Source organism: Buteo buteo, chromosome 13 (genome assembly GCF_964188355.1).
Source record: "Buteo buteo chromosome 13, bButBut1.hap1.1, whole genome shotgun sequence".
NCBI classification, from domain to species: Eukaryota; Metazoa; Chordata; class Aves; order Accipitriformes; family Accipitridae; genus Buteo; species Buteo buteo.
In genome coordinates, this window is record NC_134183.1 from 13,329,272 (window position 1) to 13,351,825 (window position 22,554).

The 22,554-nt window shown below is 44.9% G+C and overlaps 1 protein-coding gene across 2 annotated transcripts; it reads right to left on the reverse strand.

Annotated features, from left to right (window-relative positions):
- Nucleotides 1-3,901: 3,901 nt before the first annotated feature.
- LOC142038887 (myosin heavy chain, skeletal muscle, adult-like) lies at nucleotides 3,902-22,232 on the reverse strand. 2 transcript variants are annotated; one of them, XM_075044811.1, is made up of 40 exons: nucleotides 22,214-22,232; nucleotides 21,959-21,996; nucleotides 21,150-21,420; nucleotides 20,918-21,061; nucleotides 20,668-20,824; nucleotides 19,354-19,381; nucleotides 19,138-19,255; nucleotides 18,960-19,052; nucleotides 18,742-18,805; nucleotides 18,561-18,659; nucleotides 18,352-18,455; nucleotides 18,133-18,271; nucleotides 17,275-17,393; nucleotides 17,027-17,176; nucleotides 16,490-16,660; nucleotides 15,690-15,999; nucleotides 15,462-15,535; nucleotides 14,888-14,975; nucleotides 14,676-14,793; nucleotides 14,382-14,505; nucleotides 14,160-14,296; nucleotides 13,777-14,032; nucleotides 10,905-11,147; nucleotides 10,620-10,796; nucleotides 10,385-10,530; nucleotides 10,207-10,297; nucleotides 9,728-10,117; nucleotides 9,434-9,560; nucleotides 9,121-9,239; nucleotides 8,347-8,543; nucleotides 7,867-8,050; nucleotides 7,615-7,780; nucleotides 7,319-7,443; nucleotides 6,814-7,122; nucleotides 6,510-6,713; nucleotides 6,099-6,224; nucleotides 5,834-6,004; nucleotides 5,643-5,747; nucleotides 5,409-5,504; nucleotides 3,902-4,198 (listed from the first exon to the last, which is right to left on the reverse strand). In XM_075044811.1, the coding sequence occupies exons 3-40, from the start codon at nucleotides 21,354-21,356 to the stop codon at nucleotides 4,043-4,045; spliced, it is 5,832 nt and encodes a 1,943-aa protein (XP_074900912.1). In that variant the 5' UTR covers nucleotides 21,357-21,420; nucleotides 21,959-21,996; nucleotides 22,214-22,232; the 3' UTR covers nucleotides 3,902-4,042. The 2 variants fall into 2 exon arrangements, with proteins under 2 accessions (XP_074900912.1, XP_074900913.1); XM_075044812.1 differs by lacking the exon at nucleotides 22,214-22,232 and having other exon boundaries at nucleotides 21,150-21,368; nucleotides 21,959-22,002.
- Between the last annotated feature and the right edge of the window lie 322 nt (nucleotides 22,233-22,554).

The window sequence follows — 22,554 nt, forward strand, 5'->3', positions numbered from 1 at the left end:
TGACACCTCTGGGCCGTGGTTTCCTCTGCCTGATTGCCTGTTGTGACTGTACCAGGCAGTGACCCCGGCTTTACTGAGCTCTCCAAAGGGCTAGTAGAGTCAGGCTGCAGGAAGAGCCGGGTCTCCATAACCGTCACATGATGGCCACCGGCCTAGCCAGGTGTTCTCCTGCAGCCCTGGTACTCCAGTGGCCCTTGAGGGATCTCTGGTGTACAGCCCTACTACCTTCCCTCAGTGAGTGCTGTGAAAGCACAGCCTGAGCAAAGGGACATGGCCTTCTGCAGTGCTGCCGAACCTTGGAGCAAGCCCTGCCTCTGTCTTCATCCTCACCCAGACAGGGACACAGGGGGAGGCAGTGGTAAAAAAAAAAAAGCTGAGCTACAGCCCAGCCCGACTTTTTCATTTGCTGCTTTACAAGAGAAGTGATGCCCCCACCTACCCCACACTGAGCCCCAGCTGACTTCTGGAAGTACCTGGGCAGCTGCTCTGTTCTCCCGTGGGACAGCACGTCCCAGGAGGGCATGGCGAGCACCCAGGCGCTGGGCTGGCACAGCGTCATTGCACGGACTTCAGAGGGGCCACTCTTGATTTATACTCTTAGCAGGGACGGCACGCTTGGGCCTGCTTCTTATTTTTAACATTCAACCTGAGAAAGGAGCTGTGCCAGAGCAAGTCTCTCTGGGGTAAGAATAGCATCTGCCGTCTTAGGACACAAGACAGTTGTCCAGCTCCTACATGGCAGCACGTTGCGCCGAGATATAGAAGGCAACCTACCCGCCGAGGAATGTCTTCGAGTGCTATTAGTGGAAGCATATCATCTGCACAAGCAGGCATGACCCCGCACCGGAGTCTTGCAAGAGCAGGGCTATTTTGAGCTTTTGACAGTGAGGATGAAGGGAAACAAATGACGGCCTGATCCTCCTGCTATGGGCAACCTCCAAAGCTCTCTGAGGCCTTGTCTCCTCCTCTGGGAATGACTCTTGTGAAGGCTGATGGGCGATTTGGTGGGACCTCAGAGCCCAGGAGGCGGGGGCCAGGAGGGAGCTATGAATTTGCCAGGGACATGAGGCCAGGCCTCAGTGCCATCAGCACTGCCCAGCCGTGCTTATGGCAAGTCCTGCCTGAGGGTGTGCACCTGTCCCTGAGCTCAGGGCACACATCTGCCTGCTTTATTTTCAACCATATCCATGAAAGCTAGAGAGATACGAGAGGGTGTGTAACCGCATGCAAGTGAAACACGCAGGAAGCTAGAGGAAGAAATGGTTGACTTTGCAAAACAGAGTCTACAGAAGGCTACGGTAGGTCAGAACAAACACAGTTATACCCGTGACGCGAGAGCTGCTTCTTCAGTGACTTGCCTGTCCTTTCCCACTGATGCCCTTTGTGACAGTTCTTTTGTACAAGTCATCGAAGAAACTATCTCCAAGTACCACACTTACCAGTGCGGCCAGGAGCCATCAGTCTGCTCACTCCTCTTCACGCCTGCTTTCTCCTCTCTTCCCTCTGTCTGGCTTTGCTGGCTGCATCCCTTCATTCCAATGACAAATCCTCAAGCTTCCACCGTGGAGGTAATGTGAGGCAAAGGATGGTGCAGGGTCTGTAGAGCAGGATTTTGGAGAGTCTCTGAAGTTTATGCTTGCACAAGCCATTACAGCTAACAGGGATACTCATGGGTGTTGTGTGTCATCTAGACTCTACGCAGCCCCACCTGAAGCTTTGGAGACACCTGTGGGTATGGCTAGAGATTCTCAAGCCACCCAAGAGGAGCTGTCAGCTCATAGGTGGGTTTGGGCAGGCAAGGCTCACCACAAGAGACCCTGGCTGTGGTGGCAGACCAATGGACGCTGTCAGGCAAGGACAAAGAATGCAGGGGATGAGGAGGGATGAACAAGGTTGGGAGTCTGCTAGGGAGCCATGGGGAAAAGTTGTGCAGTGTCATGAGAAGGGAGGACTAGTCTAGCACCTCTGCAAGCTGTTGGGTGGCTTTCTTAAGGTCCTTGTGGTTGAAAACCGAGGTCTGCTCCTAAAGAACCATCTCCCATTGCTCTCTTCAGACAGCACTGACGAAGGTTCTACTCACCAATGCTCGCTAGTGACGCTGGAAGCAGGCTGCACTTCCTTCTGAGAGCTGGTGTGCTGGTGAGGCTGCACTTGGGAGCCAGGTAAGGTGAGAGCCCTTTGGATATTGCTGTCATAGGCATGCAGCTATGGAGCTGCCAGTCGCAACTTCCCAGCAGCGTGAGCATCTATTTGGAGACAAAGCCTCCGGCATTGACTTCTACAAGCTTAGACCAAGCAGACAGTGTCAACCCTTACCACTTCCCATCACCCCCAAGGAGCTCCATTGACAAGCTCTCCCTTGAAAACATTGTAAGCAAATCAAGGTGGAAAGCATTCAGGGGCTACCTGCCGCAGGCTTGGGCACAATCATTTTCTGCACAACCTGCGTCCCTTCAGCCCACAACACCAGCTCCACTCCCATCCTTGTGGCCCTGCTAGGCTCAATGCTCCATGGAGCACCCACCTCTGCTCTTGAATACTGACACTTGTACCGTAGACAGAGGGGGAAAGCTGGGGACTGTCACAAGCTTTCAACACCAATACGTACCCTGGCCTCTGCTCTTGAGTCTGCTGCTTGTTTCCTTTTAGTGCCAGCTGCACTTCACTCCTCAGCTGCTGATAATGAGTTTCTTATTCACTCCACCTTGGTCTGCATCAAGGGATCCTGTGTTTGATTCACTGTACACACCGCCTCTGAGGTTTCTGAGAAAATCCTCCAAGGCTGTGTGGTCTCCCTGAAAATAGGGGACAAAAGTTACTTGGAAGCCGAGAGCTGTCAGTTCTATGAAAACATCAGCTTAGGCAGACATCTGTGGGCTTGTCTTTAACATACCTTGGCACTGTCCATCTGTCTTTCACCCAAACTAGAGGCAAGGCTTAATGCATCAGAGTGATCTAGCTGAGACGGCTGATAGAGCACATGAGACTTTGCAGTTGTACACGCCCACAGTGCCTCTGCTGCTCAGATCAGGGTCTGAATGAAGGAAAAAGTGTTTGACAATTTCCCCCTTCCCTTCTTCCCTCAAGCCCTCCCCTTCTTCCCAAAGATATATTGTCTGTTTAGCCTGTAGGTAGGCCAAAAGCAAGGTACAGGTATGTGAGAAAGGAATGGAGGGGTACACCCATCAGTTGTCTTCTTTTCTCTTGCCTGAGGCAACGCCATGTGCAGCCTGTTGTGCGAGAGGTGACAAGGCTGACCTTTGAGCCGATGTGTTGAGGAGGTCTGTTGGTGCCACACAACCTGCGAGAAATGGGCCCCAAGGGGCAATCCTTCCAGCACGTGGCCCCAGGCAGGGCCCAGCATTTTGTCCACTGCAGAGAAACTAGGAGCAGGTGGTGGCAGCAGCTGAGGGAATCTAGGGTAAGAGAGATGGCACAACTTAGGGGCACTATCAATGTGTCGTAACGGTGCTCTGTGTGCCGAAAATCATCTCTGCCAAGGCACAGTTGGTCCTTCGTGGTGCAGTGTCCTGTGACTTCTGATAACTTACTCAGAGACTGATGGTTGGGGTTTGTGACTGCCAGGATCAAAAACAAAAGCAGGGAAAGGAAAAAGGAAAGGGATCACCTTCTCTTGCCTCTCACATGGGAAGTAAGCTGTGCTGAAAGGACAATGGGACAAGAATTAAGAGTACGTGAGGGCAGGAGCAGGGCAAGGAGCTGCTGGCGGTGGAAGAGACTCCGTAGTCTCCACAGGAATGGCCAGCCTCTAAGTTTGTGGGTCCTCAATGCAGAGTTTGCATTAGCTTCTCCCTTCCCCCAGCCAGGAGATGTAAGAAAACTTGTTCTGCAATGCAATATCCCACACTTGATCAGGAAAAAAAAAACAAAGAAGGCACTATTCATAGTGTGTATGCAGAGGAATCTACGGTCTTTATTCTCTAGACATTGAGGTGGGTACAAAGACTCATTGCAGAAGAAAGCGACCAAAAGGTTCACATTTTGTGCAGCCCTCAGGTCGCTTTGCTGCTTCATGACATCTTCACTCTTCCTCCCCTATCTTCTTGCTGTGAAACTCCCGACTCTTCACTCGGAGCTTGTTGACCTGCGACTCTGCAATGTCAGCCCGCTCCTCAGCTTCCTCCAGCTCGTGCTGGATCTTTCGGAACTTGGAGAGATTGACATTGGACAGCTCCTCCTGTGCGGGGAGAGGGAGTCGGTGGTGAGGAGCCCAGGGCAGGGGTTTCATTCATGGCCTTGGCCTTGTGGGTTGTAGCTGTTCCCCAGGGGAAAGCACTGACCTCCTATCTCACACCTACCACTGCTTACACCTGAGCCTCACACGGAACTCATCATCCTCCCATGTTTTTTATCCCATCCAAAACAACTAAAACAGCTTTTGAATTGTTATCCCAGTTCTGCCCACTGTAATGTGCAAAGGATGATGGCAGCACAGTGGTTTCTGGTTTTAGCTGTCAAGAAAAAGCTCTTTGGGCTGCAGTTTGTTATTCTTTACACTCAAAGGTTAGGGCTAAGAAAGAGCAGCCGCACCAAGAAAGAACATGTGTAGTCTGCAAAGGTGTGTTTATATGCCATCCTCAGGGAGGAAGTACCTGTCCCCTCCTGCCACTCCCCGCTAGGTGAGTATAGCTTCTCCTTCTTTCTCCATGACTGCTATGACAGCACTGTCAGGTAACTGCCCATCTCCTTCTTCTTCCGTAGTCATACAACACTCCCCACAATCCACCCTCATCTTGCAGCCACCCTCTGCAGTCACATATATCATCACTTTGTCTTATGAAGTACATTGCTTTACAGAAGAAATTGAAACTTATTTCCAGTTCAGCAGATGAGCTAAGCATCTCTGTCTCCTGTTCTGTCTCAGTGTCGTAGGTCTGCACTCTCTGATATGAGTTGAAGAACTTAGAGGAGATGAGTCAGTTACATCCCGTCCATGTCCCTCTCACAAATCATTCACTCATAGAAGAGCAAAACCTGCCTATACTGGAATATGCAGGAAGGAACTTGACTCAAAGATTTATCAGCTGAGAGGCTGGTTGTGAGCATATCTGTCCTCTGGTATAAAAAAAAAATTGTAGGACACCCCTTAGTTTATCCCTGATAGGAGAATGGCCAAAAGAAATCAATGTCAACCATACTCTCGGGATCATGTTCCTAGAGTCATTAAATTTCTCATGGGGAACCGCTCCTTACAAGCTTTACAAGGAGGAGTTTCTTGTAGGCCCACACTAAACCATTCCCAAATGACTGACCTTTCTTTCCCTGCATTTGAAGTCCATCATCATTCACCACTTTCTATGCTTTCCAAAAACCTCATATTCACTTTCCATATGACTTGTGTTCCTCCCCAGAAAGTGATATTTGTTACAACTAGAAGAAAAACTTACAGCCTCCTCAGCTTGTCTCTTGTAGGATTTCACCTTCATTTGCAGCTTGTCCACCAGATCCTGCAGCCTGAGAATATTCTTACGGTCTTCCTCAGACTAAAGTGGTTGGCAAGCAGGAAAGAGAGTAAATTATTTCCACACAATGTGAGTTAGCAATTCCCCTTGGCAATCAAGTGCAAAAATTTTTAGTTCCTGCGAGAGGGTGTGTCAGCCTAAGGTGGCCTCCTGCCTTACCTGGTAGGTCAGCTCCTTCACCCTCCTCTCGTACTTGCGCACACCCTTCACGGCTTCAGCACTGCGCTTCTGCTCAGCATCAACCTCCCCTTCCAGCTCCCGCACCTGCAATGAGCACCCCCTCTTTGGAGCTTCCCTGCTGGCTACTTACGTGACGTGCTCACTCATGCACAAAGAAAAGCCCTACGCACTCTGGCCTCCAGCTTCTGGATTTGCTTCTTGCCTCCCTTCAGGGCCAACTGCTCGGCTTCATCCAGACGGTGCTGCAGGTCCTTCACCGTCTGGTCCAGGTTCTTCTTCATCCTCTCCAGGTGGGCGCTGGTGTCCTGCTCCTTCTTCAGCTCTTCTGCCATCATGGCCGCCTGATGAGAGCAAAAGGTCAAAGCCATTTTCAGGCTGGAGATGTTCTGGGGGGAAGGCACACATCTTAAGCAGTGAAAGGAGCCCCCGACTCACATCTGTGATGGCCTTCTTGGCCTTCTCTTCAGCATTGCGGGCCTCCTGGATCGTGTCCTCCATTTCACCCTGAATTTGGGCAATGTCTGTTTCCAGCTTCTTCTTGGTGTTGATCAAGCTGGTGTTCTGCACAAAGAGAGATTGCAAGACTTGCATCCTGAGGCCTGCAATACCAAACCTACAGCCTGAGCCAAGTCTTTACTCTTCAGGCTTGCAAATCAAGATCTGGAATTCTTTTTAAAAAGATTGTTTACAAAATGTCAGTGGTAGGCTCAGGTCATGGGTGCTGAGCATGCCTGTCCTTGTGGACAGCAGTAGCAAGGCCATTCTAGTGCTCCTTATCCTCCGGTATGTAGCAGACCTCTGTGTTTATTAACTGTCAGCACAACTTCTTCTGCAACACACTCTTACCTGGGTATGGAGAAGCTGCACACGTTCAGTGGCATCCAGAAGCTCCTGCTCAGCCACTTTCCTCGACCTCTCTGTCTGCTCCAGGGCCGCCCGTAGCTCCTCAATTTCAGCCTGCAACAGGTTTGCTCTGCGCTCCACCATGGCCACCTGCTCCTTCAGGTCCTCCTGTGTCCTGAGAGCATCATCCAAGTGTATCTGGGTATCCTGTAAAAGAGGCAAGAGAATTTGCAAGGTGGCAGTGTGTGCTTGGGTGCCAAAAATGTCAGCGAAGGCTCTTCTCTTTCTGTAGCTTTGCTGAACAGACCTTGAGCACTGCCTGTGTGTTTCTCAGGTTCTTTTGTGCCTCTGCAGCCACGCGGTTGGCATGGCTCAGCTGGATCTCCATTTCATTCAGGTCCCCCTCCATCTTCTTCTTCAGACGCAGGGCTTCATTCCTGCTCCTGATCTCAGCATCCAGGCTGCTCTGCAAGGACTCTACGATTCTGAGGTGGTTTCTCTTCATCTGGTCGATCTCCTCATCTTTCTCTGCTATCTTCCTGTCAATCTCAGACTTCACCTGGTTGAGCTCAAGCTGGAGGCGCAGGATCTTCCCCTCTTCATGTTCTAGGGAGGCCTGGACAAGTAGACACAAGCATTTGTCGATAATGTAGATAAAACTACTGCTTGCTTTCTAGGTAATTACAGAATATTTCAAGAATCTCAGCTGCCTGCACTCCCCAGCCAGAACAGAGCAGGACCAAGCAGTTTTTAGTCATATTTCCCCATTGCTCCTATTTTTAGTGCAAATACCAGTGATTATGGGCATGTACCTCAGCTTCCTCCAAGGCAGCCTGGATTTCAGATTTCTCCTGCTCAATCTGCTTCTTGACTTTCTCCAGCTCATGAATCGCCTTTCCTCCCTCGGCAATCTGCTCCGTGAGGTCAGCAATCTCCTCTGTGGGAACAAAGACCAACAGCATGGTCAGGCACAGAGCAGAATGCACAGGGCCCTGCCACACCAAGGTGACAGGCAGCTTTGCCAACCTGCAGGTGCAGACCCATACGGAAAGGTGGTAGTGCTGGATAGCAAGAAAGCCCAGCCAGGAGCAGAGGGCCAGGGACTTACGCTGCAAGTTCTTGTTCTCACGCTTCAGCGTTTCCAGGTGGTCCAAGGACTCCTCATAGGCATTCTTCATCTTAAACAGCTCTGTGCTGAGAGATCGAGACTCCTTCTGGGAGGCTTCCAGCTCAGCCTGTGTTTCCTCATACTTCTGCTTCCATTCTGCCAGGATCTGAAGAGAAACAGGACCTCAGTGTGGATGTGGCAATCAGGAGGGGATGCTCTGCCCAGGAACCCCAGGCCTGGAGCCCAAAAGACCTTGTCAAAGTTCTTCTGCTTCTTATCCAGAGCTGCGCAGGCAGCATTTGCTCGCTCCACGTCAATCATCAGGTCCTCCACTTCATTCTGCAGCCTCTGCTTTGTCTTTTCCAGGGAAGCACATTTGGCATTTACAGCTTCGACATGTTCCTCTGCATCCTGCAGGCGCTGTGCCAGCTTCTTCCTGGGAGGAGATAAAGAGAGCTCACAGCTAACATTGGGAAACCAGTGTGCTTTTTACAAAAGCATGCTTAATCATTTTGCAGTCTGCAGTCACCCAGAGTGAGGGGCTTCATTTATGCTGTTCTTAGCCTTTACCTTTACTAAACCACTAAACCTTCTATAACATTCCCACTTTCTGTTACCCTTCCCAAAAACAAATCCATGACTTATTCCTCAGAATATCTTGGTGTGTCTCTTCCAAAGTCGCCTTTGAATTTTCTTTCTCCCTTGGCTTCTTCACATCCCATCCCCACATACTTGGCCTCCTCCAGCTCCTCCGTGCGCTGAATAGCATCCGTCTCATATTTGGTTCTCCATTGGGCCACTTCAGTGTTGGCCTTGGACAGGGCACGCTGCAGCTCACTCTTGGCTTCCTGCTCCTCCTCATATTGTTCCCGGAGCAAATCACAGTCGTGGCGAGCAGATTGCAAGGCATGGGCCAGAGCACTCTTGGCCTGGGAAGACAAGCAGATTGGGACAATTAAATACCTGTGACACAATGTTAACTTAGGGAAAGTTGTTGAAAATTCTTTGAATTTGACATTTAAAGTCAGCCCAAGGGAAAAGATACATTGATTCCATGTTCTGAGAAGCTTCTTATCGCTTCATTCGTCAGAATCTAGAATGTTACCTCAGGAGAGATGATGGGTAAATTCTAAATGACAACTATAAAACTGGGAATTCTTGAATTGTTTTAAATATGTTCTAAAGTTTCAGCTTCCATTATGGAAAAGTGGAATAAGAAACACAGTTTTTTAGCTATATCTCAACTTTTTTTATAAGCCATCATTAATCCAAATAAAGACCTGAAGTTGTCTTTCCCTGTCTCAATATCCAGATTGGAGACGATGCTCTCCTCATATTTTCTTCCCACACTAGAGAGGGAGGTTGCAAAACTGTCCATGTAGTTTGAGAGCTTCCAAATTAAAGTGACATGGCTAACATTCTGATTTTATGTGAGACTAGGAAATATCCTGAAAGAAAATGGAATCTGAATCCAAAGTCAAACCCCTTACAAGGAAGAACCTTTACCTTTATTTCTTCCTCTAAATGTCTCTTCAGTTCCTCGATTTGTTGAGTAAATGCCTGTTTGCCTCTGGATAGCTGAGATATCAAAGCATCTTTTTCTTCCACCTGGCGTGAATATTCACCTGAGAAATTTTACTAGGCTGTAATTTAAATTTAAATAGACTGTAATTTAAAAAGCAATACTAAACCAACGTGTCTTTAAAGCACTGTATAACAGCTTACAGAGTATGGACCAATTTAAGTAAAACATCACACTTTTTCTTGTCCTTGTCAGTTAAAGGTTCTCCCATTTCAGAGGAGTATGGGAGTGTGTTACCTGCTTCTGTCTGCAGACGAGCTCTTTGAGTATTGAGGTCATTGATCATGCGCTGATGTTCCTCTTCTTTTGTCTTAATCTCACTTAACTGGTCTTCCAGAGTGCGACACATCTTCTCCAAGTTTGCCTATATGTCAAATACATGTAAGGCAAGAGGACTATCACTGAAGTCTATCTAGTTTTTCATGATGAAAAACAAAACAACTGTGTGTAATGGCAAAATGTAATCAAAAAGTTCAAAATCATGTGGCAGGTCATGTATCATAGGGCAGTAACCTGACAAAAGCTCTGTACCTTGGCTTTGGAGACAGACTCCATGTTACTGGCCAAGTCGTCAATCTCCATCTTCAGCTCACTCTTCTCCTTCTCCAGTTTCTGCTTCACTCGCTGCAGGTTGTCGATCTGCTCCCCAAGCTCAGCTGTGCTGTCCGCGTGCTTCTTCCGCAGGGCGGCAGCTGTGGCTTCGTGCTGCAGCGTGGCCTCTTCGAGGTCACGGCGCATCTTCTGAAATTCTGCTTCACGCTTCTTGTTCATCTCAATCTGAGCTGCGGTAGCCCCTCCTGCTTCCTCCAGGCGCTCGCTGATCTCCTCTAGCTCCCTCGAGAGGTCAGCCCGATGCTTCTCGGCTTTTGCCCGAGAGGTTCGCTCTGCCTCAATTTCCTCCTCCAGTTCCTCAATACGAGCCTGGGGAACATTAGGAGACCCTTCACACCCATGCCCTCCTCCTACCTGACCTGAGACTGGGTGAGAGAGGGGAAGGAACAAAGACTTGCCTGCAGCTCCTTGATCTTCTTCTGTAACTGCATGCCCAGAAGTTGCTCATCCTCAATTTTGCTCTGGATCTGGCTGATTTCAAAGTCTTTCCTTTGGGCAAAGCAAACCATGTCAGAGCTCAAAGCAAAAAGACAGGTGCACCAGCCCAGCACCCAGGTGCCCCACAGCCCCACTTACTTCTTCAGCTTCTCATCCAGCTGCTGCTTATCGTTTTCCAAATCCATTATGCTGTCATGGGCCAGCTTCAGGTCTCCCTCGAGTTTCCTCTTAGCTCTCTCAAGGTCCATGCGCAGTTTCTTCTCTTGCTCCAGGGACCCTTCCAGCTAAAACAAACAAGACCATCAGCACTCCGTCAGCCAGGTTTAACTCACTCCGTACCTGTCCTGTTCTCGAGGTACGCCTGTGTGCTTACGTCATCCACTTGCTGCTCCAGCTTGGTCTTAGCTTTGGTCAGCGTATTGACTTTGTCCTCTTCTGCCTGCAGGTCATCCAGTGTCTGCTGATGGGCCTCTTGGAGGGCTTTCTTCTCTTTTGTTAGCTTGGCAATGGTCTCATCCAGAGCTGCCATCTCCTCTGTGAGGTTTTTCACCTTTGAAAAGAAGGGAGCACATGCAGATAAAAAATGATGTGTAAAAATTTTATACTGTATAACAAAACAGAGGTCTTTTCTGTGAGAGTGACATCTTCTGCCTCATACTTTGTTTTCGGTGGCATGTTTTTCCTTCTCAACCTTGGCCAGTGTTAACTCAAGATCGTCAATATCTTTCTTCAGCTCTGAACATTCATCCTCCAGTTTCCTCTTCTTGGCTGTCAGCTCGGCATTAATTTCTTCCTCATCCTCAGCCCTTTCAGTCACCTCTTTAACTTTGGCTTCCAGCTGGATTTTGGTTTTGATGAGCTGGTCACATCTTTCCTCAGCATCGGCCAAGCTATCTGCTTCCTGGTGAAAGACACAGATTTTCTTTGTTGTTTTCTAAACTTTTCTATGTAAGCATGTGTTAAAATGTGGCCTGAAGTTGACCTCTCCTCAAGCAACTTTAATCTTGCTTTTTTTTTTTTTTCCCCTGGGATGCATTATATAGCTTCTCGGTTGGAAACAATATTGATTCCTAAACTTTTTTCTCTCTCTTAAATATGTCTCACTGATATGGTAGGTGTGTGAATTTCTCATTTACCTAGAGGAGAAAGGGCTTGGAGACATTTCTGTTCACAAACACTGTATTCACTATCTTTCCTTTTGTAACTGAATCCTTCTGAACCCATTATTATGTTTGAGTAAAGGCTTTTATAGTCTCAACAGTAATTTAATAGAAAAAGACATTACTTTCTCTCTGAATGTATTAAGACTGCTGCTTGTGCAAGTGGGGGTCTTACCCTTGTAAATGAGCTACCTGTGTGTTATCCTTCCATACTGTGTCTGGAATGGCATGTGCTGGTTTCAGTTGATCACCACATCATCTTACTCTTTGGTAGGCTTTTGGTATAATGACTTTGTTTTGTTTCAAATGGATTTGAAAGACACATATCTGATTCCATTGGGTTATTTTTTTTTCTCCACATATTAGGTAAAACAGGTAACACAGGGTTCCCATTTTCTATGGGAATGTTCAAATAACTAGGTAGTTAAGTACAGTGTTCCATTTTTAGTTGGTAATTTAAGTAATTTAATGAATAGATTAAAATGACTTTGTAAGGTGGCATTTGAATATCAAATACTTTTGTATATATTTTTAAGCAATATTTTCTTTTGCGAGTGCTATGTGTCTACAAGATTCATAGGATTGTGGTGGTAAAATTATTAATATTTAAGATTGAGAGGTCTGGCTATGAATTTATCTTTACTAAAAGAATATTCCTTTCAACTAAAAGCTAACAGTCCATGATTGTTTCCAACTCCCCACTCCTGAGCTAAGATAATACCAGGTGTGCCACTCCTATAAACTCCACCAAGAGCCAGTCTCTTGTCATGTTATTTATTGTTTGATTCCTTAGAACTGTTGCAGTTAACAAGCTACTTAAGTAGAACATCCCTCCCAAGGATGGATACCTGGCTTTGTTACCATTGAAATGATTGGTTTTCCTCACCACTTCCTTTTTTTTGATACAGTATAGAGGCTTCTGTCTGACCTGTTCTAAATTGTGTGCCCAGACTGAGGATCCCAACACAAGTACGTTATGGAAAGACGGCTTATAGTGGGAAGTAATGTTGTTTTAATAAAGATAACTTCTTATCCAGATCTCTCAATCTTAAATATTAATAATTTTACCACCATACCATGTTGTTTATAGTGGAACTACCATAGAAAATCCAGATTAGAGATGCAAAAAACTAAAATGTTCAGAAAACCCAAAAACTTCTGCTTCGTTATAGATTTCATTTATGACCTTGATTCATACCAGTTAAGTCTAAAGCATACAGAGCTCTTCTGTGTAATTAACAACTGAGGGAAGAAGAACCGCCCCTGGATGGTGTTACTTATTTTCAGAAACAGGATCTCTGTGTCTGTATATCCTTAGAGTAAGGAGAAATTTGAAGATGTATTTCCCAATTACTGAATAAATGATTAACCACTACTTACTAAGCAAAGAGTGGATAGCTATTCCTGCACCTCAATTCACAAGTACCACTTTCAACTCTGGCTTGCATTTATGCTCCAAAATTAATTCATTATTCTACATCCTGGTGTCCTGGTTTCAGCTGGGATAGAATTAACTGTCTTCCTAGTAGCTGGTACAGTGCTGTGTTTTGAGTTCAGTATGTGAAGAATGCTGATAACACTGATGTTTTCAGTTGTTGCTCAGTGGTGTTTAGACTATAGTCAAGGATTTTTCAGCTTCTCATTCCCAGCCAGGGCACCTGACCCAAACTGGCCAACAGTGTATTCCATACCATGTGACGTCCCATCTAGTTTAGGAACGGGGAAGGGGGGGGGCAGGGATTCGCCGCTGGGGGACTGGCTGGGTGTCGGTCGGCGGGTGGTGAGCAATTGCCCTGCGCATCATTTGTACATTTCAATCCTTTTATTACTACTGCTGTCATTTTGTTAGTGTTATCATTATCATTATTAGTTTCTTCTTTTCTGTTCTATTAAACCGTTCTTATCTCAACCCAGGAGTTTTACTTCTTTTCCTGATTTTCTCCCCCATCCCACTGGGTGGGGGGGGAGTGAGTGAGCGGCTGCGTGGTGCTTAGTTGCTGGCTGGGGTTAAACCACGACACCTGGTAAGATGGAGATACCCCCTGCAGGACTCACCTGCTCAGAGGGAGTTGGGGGTTCAGGCAAAACTCCGCTCTGAGTATTTCATGTTGGCTAGCTATATCTGCCTCCTTCCTCTAAAGACAAGAGCACTGACTCCCACTTGGAGCTCCCTGCTTCTTTGCACTGGCTGTCAGAGGGCTCACTATGCTACTCCCAGACACTTGTTTCCTCAATTTCACATACATATGATGGATAATTCACCAAATATCTGACTTTTGGTCTTCTATAGTCTGACCTTCTGCTTCATAAAGAACAGTCTGAATGTATAGACTCCTTTTCTGAGTGATAAATTAATGGTGATAAACTCACTGCCTGGACTTGGAGCTGCAGGTCATTTTTCTCCTGCACCAGTTTCACCATTTTCTCCTCCAGCTCCTTCCTCTTTGCCTCAGACTTTGCAAGCTCTTCCTTGGTTTTCTCAAACTCCTCCTTCATGTTGGCCATTTCCTTCTCAGATTCTGCACTCTTCAGCAAGGGCTTGATCTTGAAGAACAGCTTCATCCAGGGCCAGTGCTTGACGTTCATGAATGCACGAATATTGTACTGGATGCAAAAGATGGACTCCCTGAAGCATAATTACAATATACATTGAATATTTTCAGTATGACAAGTGCCAACACTTTCCCCCAAGTGTTTTGACTTTTGTCAAAGTGTTTTGACAGTGACTTTGACTGAGGATGAGGAATGTCTACCTCCTCTCCACCATTCTCCGGTACTCCACTCTCATCAGGAAGCCCCTGCACATGGCTTGTGTGCGGGTGATGAGCTGTGCCAGCTTCTCATCCCTCATCTCCTCCAGGAGTCCCAGCAGCCCAGCTTTGAAGAACACCTTGCAAAAGGGAATGTTGCAGCTCATCACGGTCACGTAGAGCAAAGCACAGACATGCAGTGAGTGAGTCAAGGAGGGTTTGTACCTTGGTGTGGCCAAATTTGTACTGGGTGTGGTCCACATCGATTGACCCAAGAAGCTTCTCAGAAGCCTTCTTGCTATCAATGAACTGTCCCTCTGGGATAGCACTAGCATTAAGCACCTTGTATCTGTGAAAAAAGAGGAAGATAAGGTTATTTTTCCGCAAGCGACACACACAAGCTAATGAACCCCACCAGTTCATTTATAGCTGGTTTTGACAATAGACCGCAGCCTGAATGAACCTGTATGAATGAACCCACATTGCTTTTAATGGTGCTGAGAAGTGCGGTGCTTTTACCTCTGTTTGAAGTCAGCATAGAGGACTCTGCTGGGGAAACCTTTCCTGCAAATTCTGATGCCTTCCAGCACGCCGTTACACCGCAGCTGGTGAAGTACCAGTTCATGCTCCATGGCACCTAGCAATTCAGAGCATAAATGAATACCACAGTCTCCAGCGCAGATGGGCATGGCTGTATCAGAGGAAGTTCTCTTTCTGCTTGAGCATCTTACCAGGTGTTTTTGTTTCATTTGGGATGATGCAACGGACAAAATGGGGGTGAGTGCTCCGTAGATTGGTCATCAGCTTGTTTAAGTTCTCCTAGAGGGACCAGTTAGTAAAGTGAGTTTCTCCTATGTCCAGTGTTGGATGCATCAAGCCCATGGTAATGACTTTACAACATCTCAAAATTAGCTGGGTTTCAGAACACTTTGGTAAACCCACAGAAACTATTTATAAGGAGACTCTCAATTCCCCAACATATCACCTCACAGAAATGCAGAAATGCTAAAATTATAGTTCTAGTCTCACCCAAAGACATAAAAATATAAAACCTGAATAGATCCTCACCAAACAACAACAAAAAAAGTAATTAAAAACTGACTAGATTTTCATGATTTTTGAAGACAGAATGCTTATTTTTGAACACAACATATTAGCAATATTGAAATTGATCCTGGAAAACCTGATATGGAATTTCTAAAGAATTTTACCACCATTACAGGAATGCAAAATAACCCTTTCAAATTTAATATTAGCTGGCCCCCTTTCTTCATATTACAAAGAGATAACAAATGCAGTACTTACCCGGAAAAGAGCTGACACAGTCTGGAAAGAAGAACCCTTCTTCTTCCCTCCCTTTTTGCCACCACCGCCAGCCTCTGCAAATGGAAGAAGAGAAAAAAAGTATTAAAATATGGATATTGCATATTGGAGACTACAGAACACAAAACAACTTTAAATGTTTAGTGTTTACTGCTTTAATTCTGTGTCAACATTGTCCCACACTCAAAATACAATTTTCACAGAGCTGACCTGCATCTGCTCCACCATAGCTGGCAAAGAGTAAGGCCAGTGTCTTCACAGACGATTTCTGGTACAACCCAATGACAGTTTCATTCAGGGGGTCTTTGTTCTTCTCCAGCCAGCCAGAGATGTTGTAGTCCACCGTGCCAGCATAGTGCACTAGGGAGAAGTGGGCCTCAGCCTTGCCTTTGGCAGGCTTGGGCTTCTGGAAGTTGCTGGACTTGCCCAGATGCTGGTCATAGAGCTTGTTCTTGAAAGAGGTGTCAGTTGCCTTGGGGAACATGCACTCCTCTTCCAGGATGGAGAAGATGCCCATGGGCTGGGAGACATTACAATAGACAAGAGGGAGAAACAAATTAGAAAGAAGATATCCCTTGGTTGGAAAGTTGCTGGAGTCAAAAGAGAAAGCTGTTCCCATGCAACTCATGGCAATATGTCAAAGAAAGTTAACTAAGGCTCAACTTTTTCCAGTGTTGCTGTTTCATTTGAACTTATGTAAATGCCTTTGCTGATGAAAAAATTACAAATGTAACATTGCAAAATACTGTCCTCTCTATAAAACTTCTTTACTGATAGTTACTTACAGAACATGAAAGTCTTTTATATAACTTCATTTTGTAATCTGGAAATGATTACTCTCATAAAAAATCCTGATATCTGAGTATGATCTCCAAAAACACTTCCACCCTGTTGCTACTTTCAGAGGGTATATATTTGAAAAAGTCAAAATATTCTCACATGCTTCTTAAGTATGTTGCTTGGCAAGTATGGAAGATCCAACATATAATAGACTTGAATCGGAAAAATACCTTCTCAATCAGCTCAATGCAGGCAGCCAGGTCCATCCCAAAGTCAATGAATGTCCATTCAATTCCTTCCTTCTTGTACTCCTCCTGCTCCAGCACGAACATGTGGTGGTTGAAGAACTGTTGCAGTTTCTCATTGGTGAAGTTGATGCACAGCTGCTCAAAGCTATTGAACTGCCAAGTGTAAAAAAACATGCAACATTTTCAAGGTTCAGCAATAATAGCAAAGTGTTTTCTTGTGCAATCCTACTTCAATGTAGGTGATACTTTAAGTACAAGGCCTCTTCCTGTGTAGTTTTCCTATGCAATCTCTCTAGGATAGTATTTGCATTTAGAAAAGAAAGAAGGTTTCAAATTCAGTGTAATTAGGAGATTAGTTTTGGGTTTTTTGGGGGTTTTTTTCAGGATTTAAAGTGGTGATTCCAAAAGCCCTGTATATAAGTGTAGGAAGATACTAACTTCTATTTTAAAAATGTGTCAAAATTCACTTTAGTCTCAATTGTCGTTCTATGAAAGTGTTAGGAAAACTGTGTTCCTTACGTCAAAGATCTCAAAGCCAGCAATGTCCAGGACACCAATGAAGTACTGTCTGGGTTGCTTGGTATCCAGCTGTTGGTTGATGCGAATAACCATCCACAAGAACATCTTCTCATAGACAGCTTTTGCCAAGGCACCAACTGCGTTGTTCACCTAAAGTCGAGAAGAAAGGTTTGGAGGTTACTAGACACAGCAGAGGAGGATCAACAGGAACCATCAAAGCATGTTCCAGGTTATCACATTTTTCCTACCTGCTGAACAGTTTGACCCTTGGTCACATATTCATTCCCCACCTTGACTCGGGGGTAGCACAGTGCCTTGAGCAGGTCAGCTGAGTTAAGGCCCATCAGGTAGGCAGCCTTGTCAGCCACTAAACACCAGAAAAGAGAGAAAAATAAATACTGGACAATTCCTAAAATTTGGTCCTTGAGGGACTATCTCAAATGTAACAGCAGTATTCACTGTTACAGAGCTGCACAAAAATATCTGAATCTAAGCTACAAAGATAATTTCTCTGTTGTCTTCAGTATTCAGAGTCTACAACACTTTCGGGGCTTCAGTTTCTACAAATGTTCTTCAAGAAAACTCATTGCTTTCATCCATTTTCAGGCATGACTATGGGAATTCACACTTTCTTTCTAGTCACGTAGCAAAAGGATTCATCACTCAGAGATCTAGAGGCATGGATGTACTTCCTGCTGTGATAGAGACTAATCAAATACATATCTCGCATCGTAGTTCCCCCCCATAGGTGCGGGTGAATAGGACCACAGTCTCACATTCTGTCAGAGCTGAACCACTTCACTACTCCACAATACAGCAGAGATTTCAAGGTGTATTCCAACTAAAGTATGACTAATAATGTTGCAGGAATTGACACCCATGTCTCCTGGCTTCCTGACAGTGTACACCAGATCTCTTATTTATGAAATAGTCACAGAATAAAATTAAAGGTATCATTAGATGAGATACATGTCTCAACTATCATCTAGCCATTGAACAAATATTTTTTTAGTTTACACTTTTGCATATTTAAAGCGTGAAATCTGCCTAAGTCCTTTGGTGCCAAAGACAATCTCTTTTGGAAAGTTTGCTGAATTTGCTGATACCTTCTGTGCCATCAGGCTCTGCCTGTTCCTCTCTTTGTTTCTGCTTGAACTTCAAGTTCCCGTAGTGCATGACAGCCCCTGTCAGCTTGTAGATGGCAGTCTTTTCATCGGCAGTGAAACCCAGGATGTCAATGGCACTCTGGCAACAGAAACAGTAAAGGAAATGTGTATGTACCAGGGCTCCTATCTACCAGATGACCTGTTTGGTAAGTTACTTACATCTGTAGCCATTAGTTCCTCCTTGTCATCAATGCTTGGAACAGTGATTTCACCTTGACTCACAAAGTGGAAATCATAAGGGTTGGTGGTAATGAGGAGCATGTCTGAAAGCAATAAAAGGGGAAAACCAAGCCTACTTTAGCTTTCCAGATGATACAATGAGCTATTGCTCAGTGATCTTCCTTCAAAAAAGTTAGTGATCTTCCTACCAATTAGCTCTGGCTTCTTGTTGGAGGTGATCTGATAGAATATATGGTAGCTTCTTTCTGCCTTGAGCTGGAAAGTGACTCTGGACTTCTCCAGCAGATCTGGAAAGGACAGTAGGACAGAATTAGCACAAGAACTGAGGAAAGCTGTATAGAATGTGATCAGGCCAGGAGAGTCTCTTACAAGTTTCAATGTCAGCAGAAGCCAGTTTGCCTGTAGCTCCAAAGTGGATTCTGATGAATTTGCCCTGTTAAGGAGAAGCAGCAGCATTTCAGCCTAGATGCATTTCATTGCCATCTCCTTATGTGAGAATACCACTAGCCCATCACTACTGTTATAATAAGGAGTGATTTTTGTCTCTGTTATAATAAGGAGTGATTTTTGTCTAAGTCACAACTTACAAAGCGTGAGGAGTTGTCGTTCCTCACGGTCTTGGCATTTCCAAAGGCCTCCAGCAGTGGGTTGGCGCTGATGATTTGATCCTCGAGCGTTCCCTGCAAGATGACAATTATTCGGGTATAGTGTTTACTTGACTTGGCAATTACACGTTGAGCATTCACTCTGTTCTTCCTGACTCACCTGCATTTTGCCTGACTGCTGCTGCTCCTCCTTCTTCTTCTCCCCACTCGCTGCAATTGTTGCAAAGTACTGGATGACACGCTTTGTGTTCACAGTCTTCCCTGCACCAGATTCTCCACTGTCAAACCAAAGACAGAAGCAGAGAGCGTGTGGTCAGGCAGAAGGTCCCCTGGCACCAGGCAGCCCCGTGGGGACCCAAGCAAGGAGTGTACTTACGTGATCAGGATCGACTGGTTCTCGCGATCTGTGAAAAGACAGAGATAAGAAAGCTTTTCCTAGTGCTCATGAATAACAAAGAACTCAAAAACTAGGAGAAAAATATGAACTGAAACTTCCAGAGGATGCAGGGACAGAAGACAATGAAAAACCCCAGGAATTCTAGCAGGTACTTTTGATGGTCCCAGGAATACTTCAGGTATTATCTACTGGCTCAGTAAAGACTCACTTCAGAATAGTTTTTGTAGTCTTATGCCTTTCAAGATACTGTCTTCTCATCAGGCTATGTATTTTTCTCTTATTACGTAAGTACAGGTAATGAAAATATTGAGGTCGGGCTTTGACAGCATGTAAATTCTTCTGAAGCTAAAATTTTCCTGAGTAATCTTACAGAAATTTGGAGGTGTCACAGACAACAGAAATGACTGACCAACCTCTTTCACTATTTTTCATCTTTTTTTTTAACCCCTATATATACAGAAATCATGTATTCCAGAGATCATACATAGGCAAGGTTATTTTTTCATTTTTCTATTCTTCATCTATCTCCCAGTTTGTAACAAAATAACAGGAAAAAAAGATCTAAAATACTGCACATCTTTGATTTCAATGCACACATAGGGAAGAGAAAATAAGAGGTGGAAAGAAGAAAAGAAAGTAGAAAGAATTCTTTTAAAGCAATTCAATTTAAATGCTAAAAGCTTTAATTTTCCTTGGCATAGTTTTCTGATATTTACTTTTCACTATAAGGTGCAATTGATTTACAGTTGCATAGATCCATGTAGAGGTTACTTAGATCATTAAAGGCTGTATGTACTTTAGACCACTTGGTCCATCATAAATTCCATTCGCATAATAATCAACCTGTTCAACGTAGAGATACTCTGTTTTACTTGTTAGCACTGATGCTTGCAAATTTGAATTGACTGTATACACGTCTTTTATAGGCTATATGTGACATTTTTGTACTCTGTACTCTCCAGCAGAGAATAGTTTAGTGATTAAGATACATAAATCTATGCATATATGTAAGATCCCATTAGAGTCAGTAAAGTCTACACCAGAAAATAGGTGTATTCTTTCCAGTGAATTTACTCCTTCTAGATTATTTTCATTAGGTCCAGGTGTTTATTAATCCTAATAGGAACACAGACACTCAGTTCACACAGACCATTACAGTTAAGTGCATTAATCTTCCATTAATTTAACACACACTGTATTTTCAGTGTTGCACCATATTTCCAGAGAATACCCTACATTTCCCTCTAGAGATAGCTCATCACAAGAGCAGCTGAAAGGAAATCAAGCACTCACCAGTCAGCATGAACTGATAGGCATTGTCAGAGATGGAGAAGATGTGTGGAGGGGCCTCCTGGCGCTTCTTGCCTCGGTAGGCCAACACCACCTCCGGGTTGTACACCGGCAGCCACTTGTAGGGGTTGACAGTGACGCAGAAGAGACCCGAGTAGGTCTGCGAGGAAGGGAGACAGCACGTTGGCTTCCACTTAGCCTGGCAGAGCAGTTCCTCCTAGCTCCCCAGAGGAAGACTGCTGCTGCTACTTACGTAGATCATCCAGGCTGCATAACGCTCTTTGAGGTTGTACAGCACAGCGGGTTCATGGAGGTGGGTCATCATGGCCATGTCCTCGATTTTGTCATACTTGGGAGGGTTCATGGAGAAGACCTGATCATCCTTCACAGTCAGAGTCTGCCAAGGAAACAAAAGATCCATGTATGTCAGCTAAAAGCTTAGAGTGGGAATCAAATGGTGTCCTTCAGTCTTGTTTTTCACTCACCTCTCCACCTTCAGTCTTGACAGTGACCTTCCCTGATTCCCTGCTCTGGATTGTCCCTTTCACAAAGGATTCTTTAGGATGGGCCACAAAGACGGATGTCTTGGCATCAAAAGGCTTGTTCTGGGCCTCGATTCTCTCCTTTTCTGACTTTCGAAGGTAAGGAGCTGCCTCTCCAAAGACAGCCATCTCAGAGTCTGAAGAGGCCATGTCTGCACTTTACTGAAAGCACGTCAGCAGAGGTGTCGAGTGGGGAAAAAAATGTTGTGGATCACTGAGAAGGAGAATATAATCTATAACAGTGAGAAAACTCCTTGGTTTTTAGCTAATAAATTGCTAGCTAGTCTCCCACAAAATCTCTTAGAAGCAACCACTGAAATCCACTTTGATTTGAACTTGAAAGTACCCTACTCCCACTCAAAAGTGAGACTTAAGTCTTCTAAAACACATAGGCCTTGTAATAGTAAATGGAACATCTTCTGAGTATTGACTGCAGTTTGGTAACTTCCCTTGATGAATTCTGACCAGATCTGAGATCTTCATATGAAAGAATCTACAGCCAGAGAAAATCACTCTCTGTTCTGGTCCTTAATTATGGGTGATGAATCTTCAAGAGAGTACTTTCTTGTAAAAAGTATTACCTTGTATGCTAAAAGTGAAAAATTACTTCATTTTTTAGATCTTTCCCTCTTTTCAACAGTCTAGCCTAAGCAAAAGTCAACAGAAATATAAGAGGATTTACAAAGAGAACTCATGCAGCTGTACAAAACTCCTGTCTTTGAAGTCTAGGAGTGCATTATTCAGGGTATTACCTTTGGAGAAAGGCTTGTATCCTGGAAACTGACCAACCCTGTAAAATAGGAATGGCAGTTGTTTCTTATTGCTGCACAGAATTCCAGAGACAAATTATAGATTGAAGATACAGACATGCATCGAAATTATATTGAAAATTTTTGTTCACATGGGCACTCCCTCATGGAAATGGTTGCCAGAGGCAGGAGAAATGGAATGGGATATTGCAAGGACATTGTCCTCTTTCTTCAAGCTCACAGAATGCATGCACTTACCTTGAAGCCTTCTGTGGAGACAGGCCAGACTTGTCCCTGGGAGATTTTATAGTGTCTCGTCTGCAGATGCTGCAGATGGTCCCCCTTTCTTCGGTCAAAACATTTCTGGCAAACCTTCTTTGGCAAAGCATTGTCTGGCAGACTAAGGGCATAATTGTCATTTGATTTGAATGATATAATTAGAACATTTTTATATCTTACTGACTATGTGAATACATCTATAAATAATTTGTCAAGAGTGTTAAGGAGAGAATCTAGAGTACTCAAGGCACTTAGAGAACTTGGATGCAGGGACTTACAGTTCCTATTGCTGGCTTTCTCAGTGATTTGCTGCTTGACCC

What these genes read in the sequence shown, in the direction of transcription:
- LOC142038887 (XM_075044811.1), bottom strand. Translation starts at nt 21,356, where the DNA reads ATGGCCTCTTCAGACTCTGAGATGGCTGTCTTTGGAGAGGCAGCTCCT. An exon ending in ATTTAGAGGAAGAAATAAAG is followed by an intron (nt 8,544 to 9,120) that starts GTAAAGGTTCTT and finishes TTGTCTTCCCAG; the next exon opens with GCCAAGAGTGCTCTGGCCCA. An exon ending in ACACACAGGCAGTGCTCAAG is followed by an intron (nt 6,714 to 6,813) that starts GTCTGTTCAGCA and finishes CCTCTTTTACAG; the next exon opens with GATACCCAGATACACTTGGA.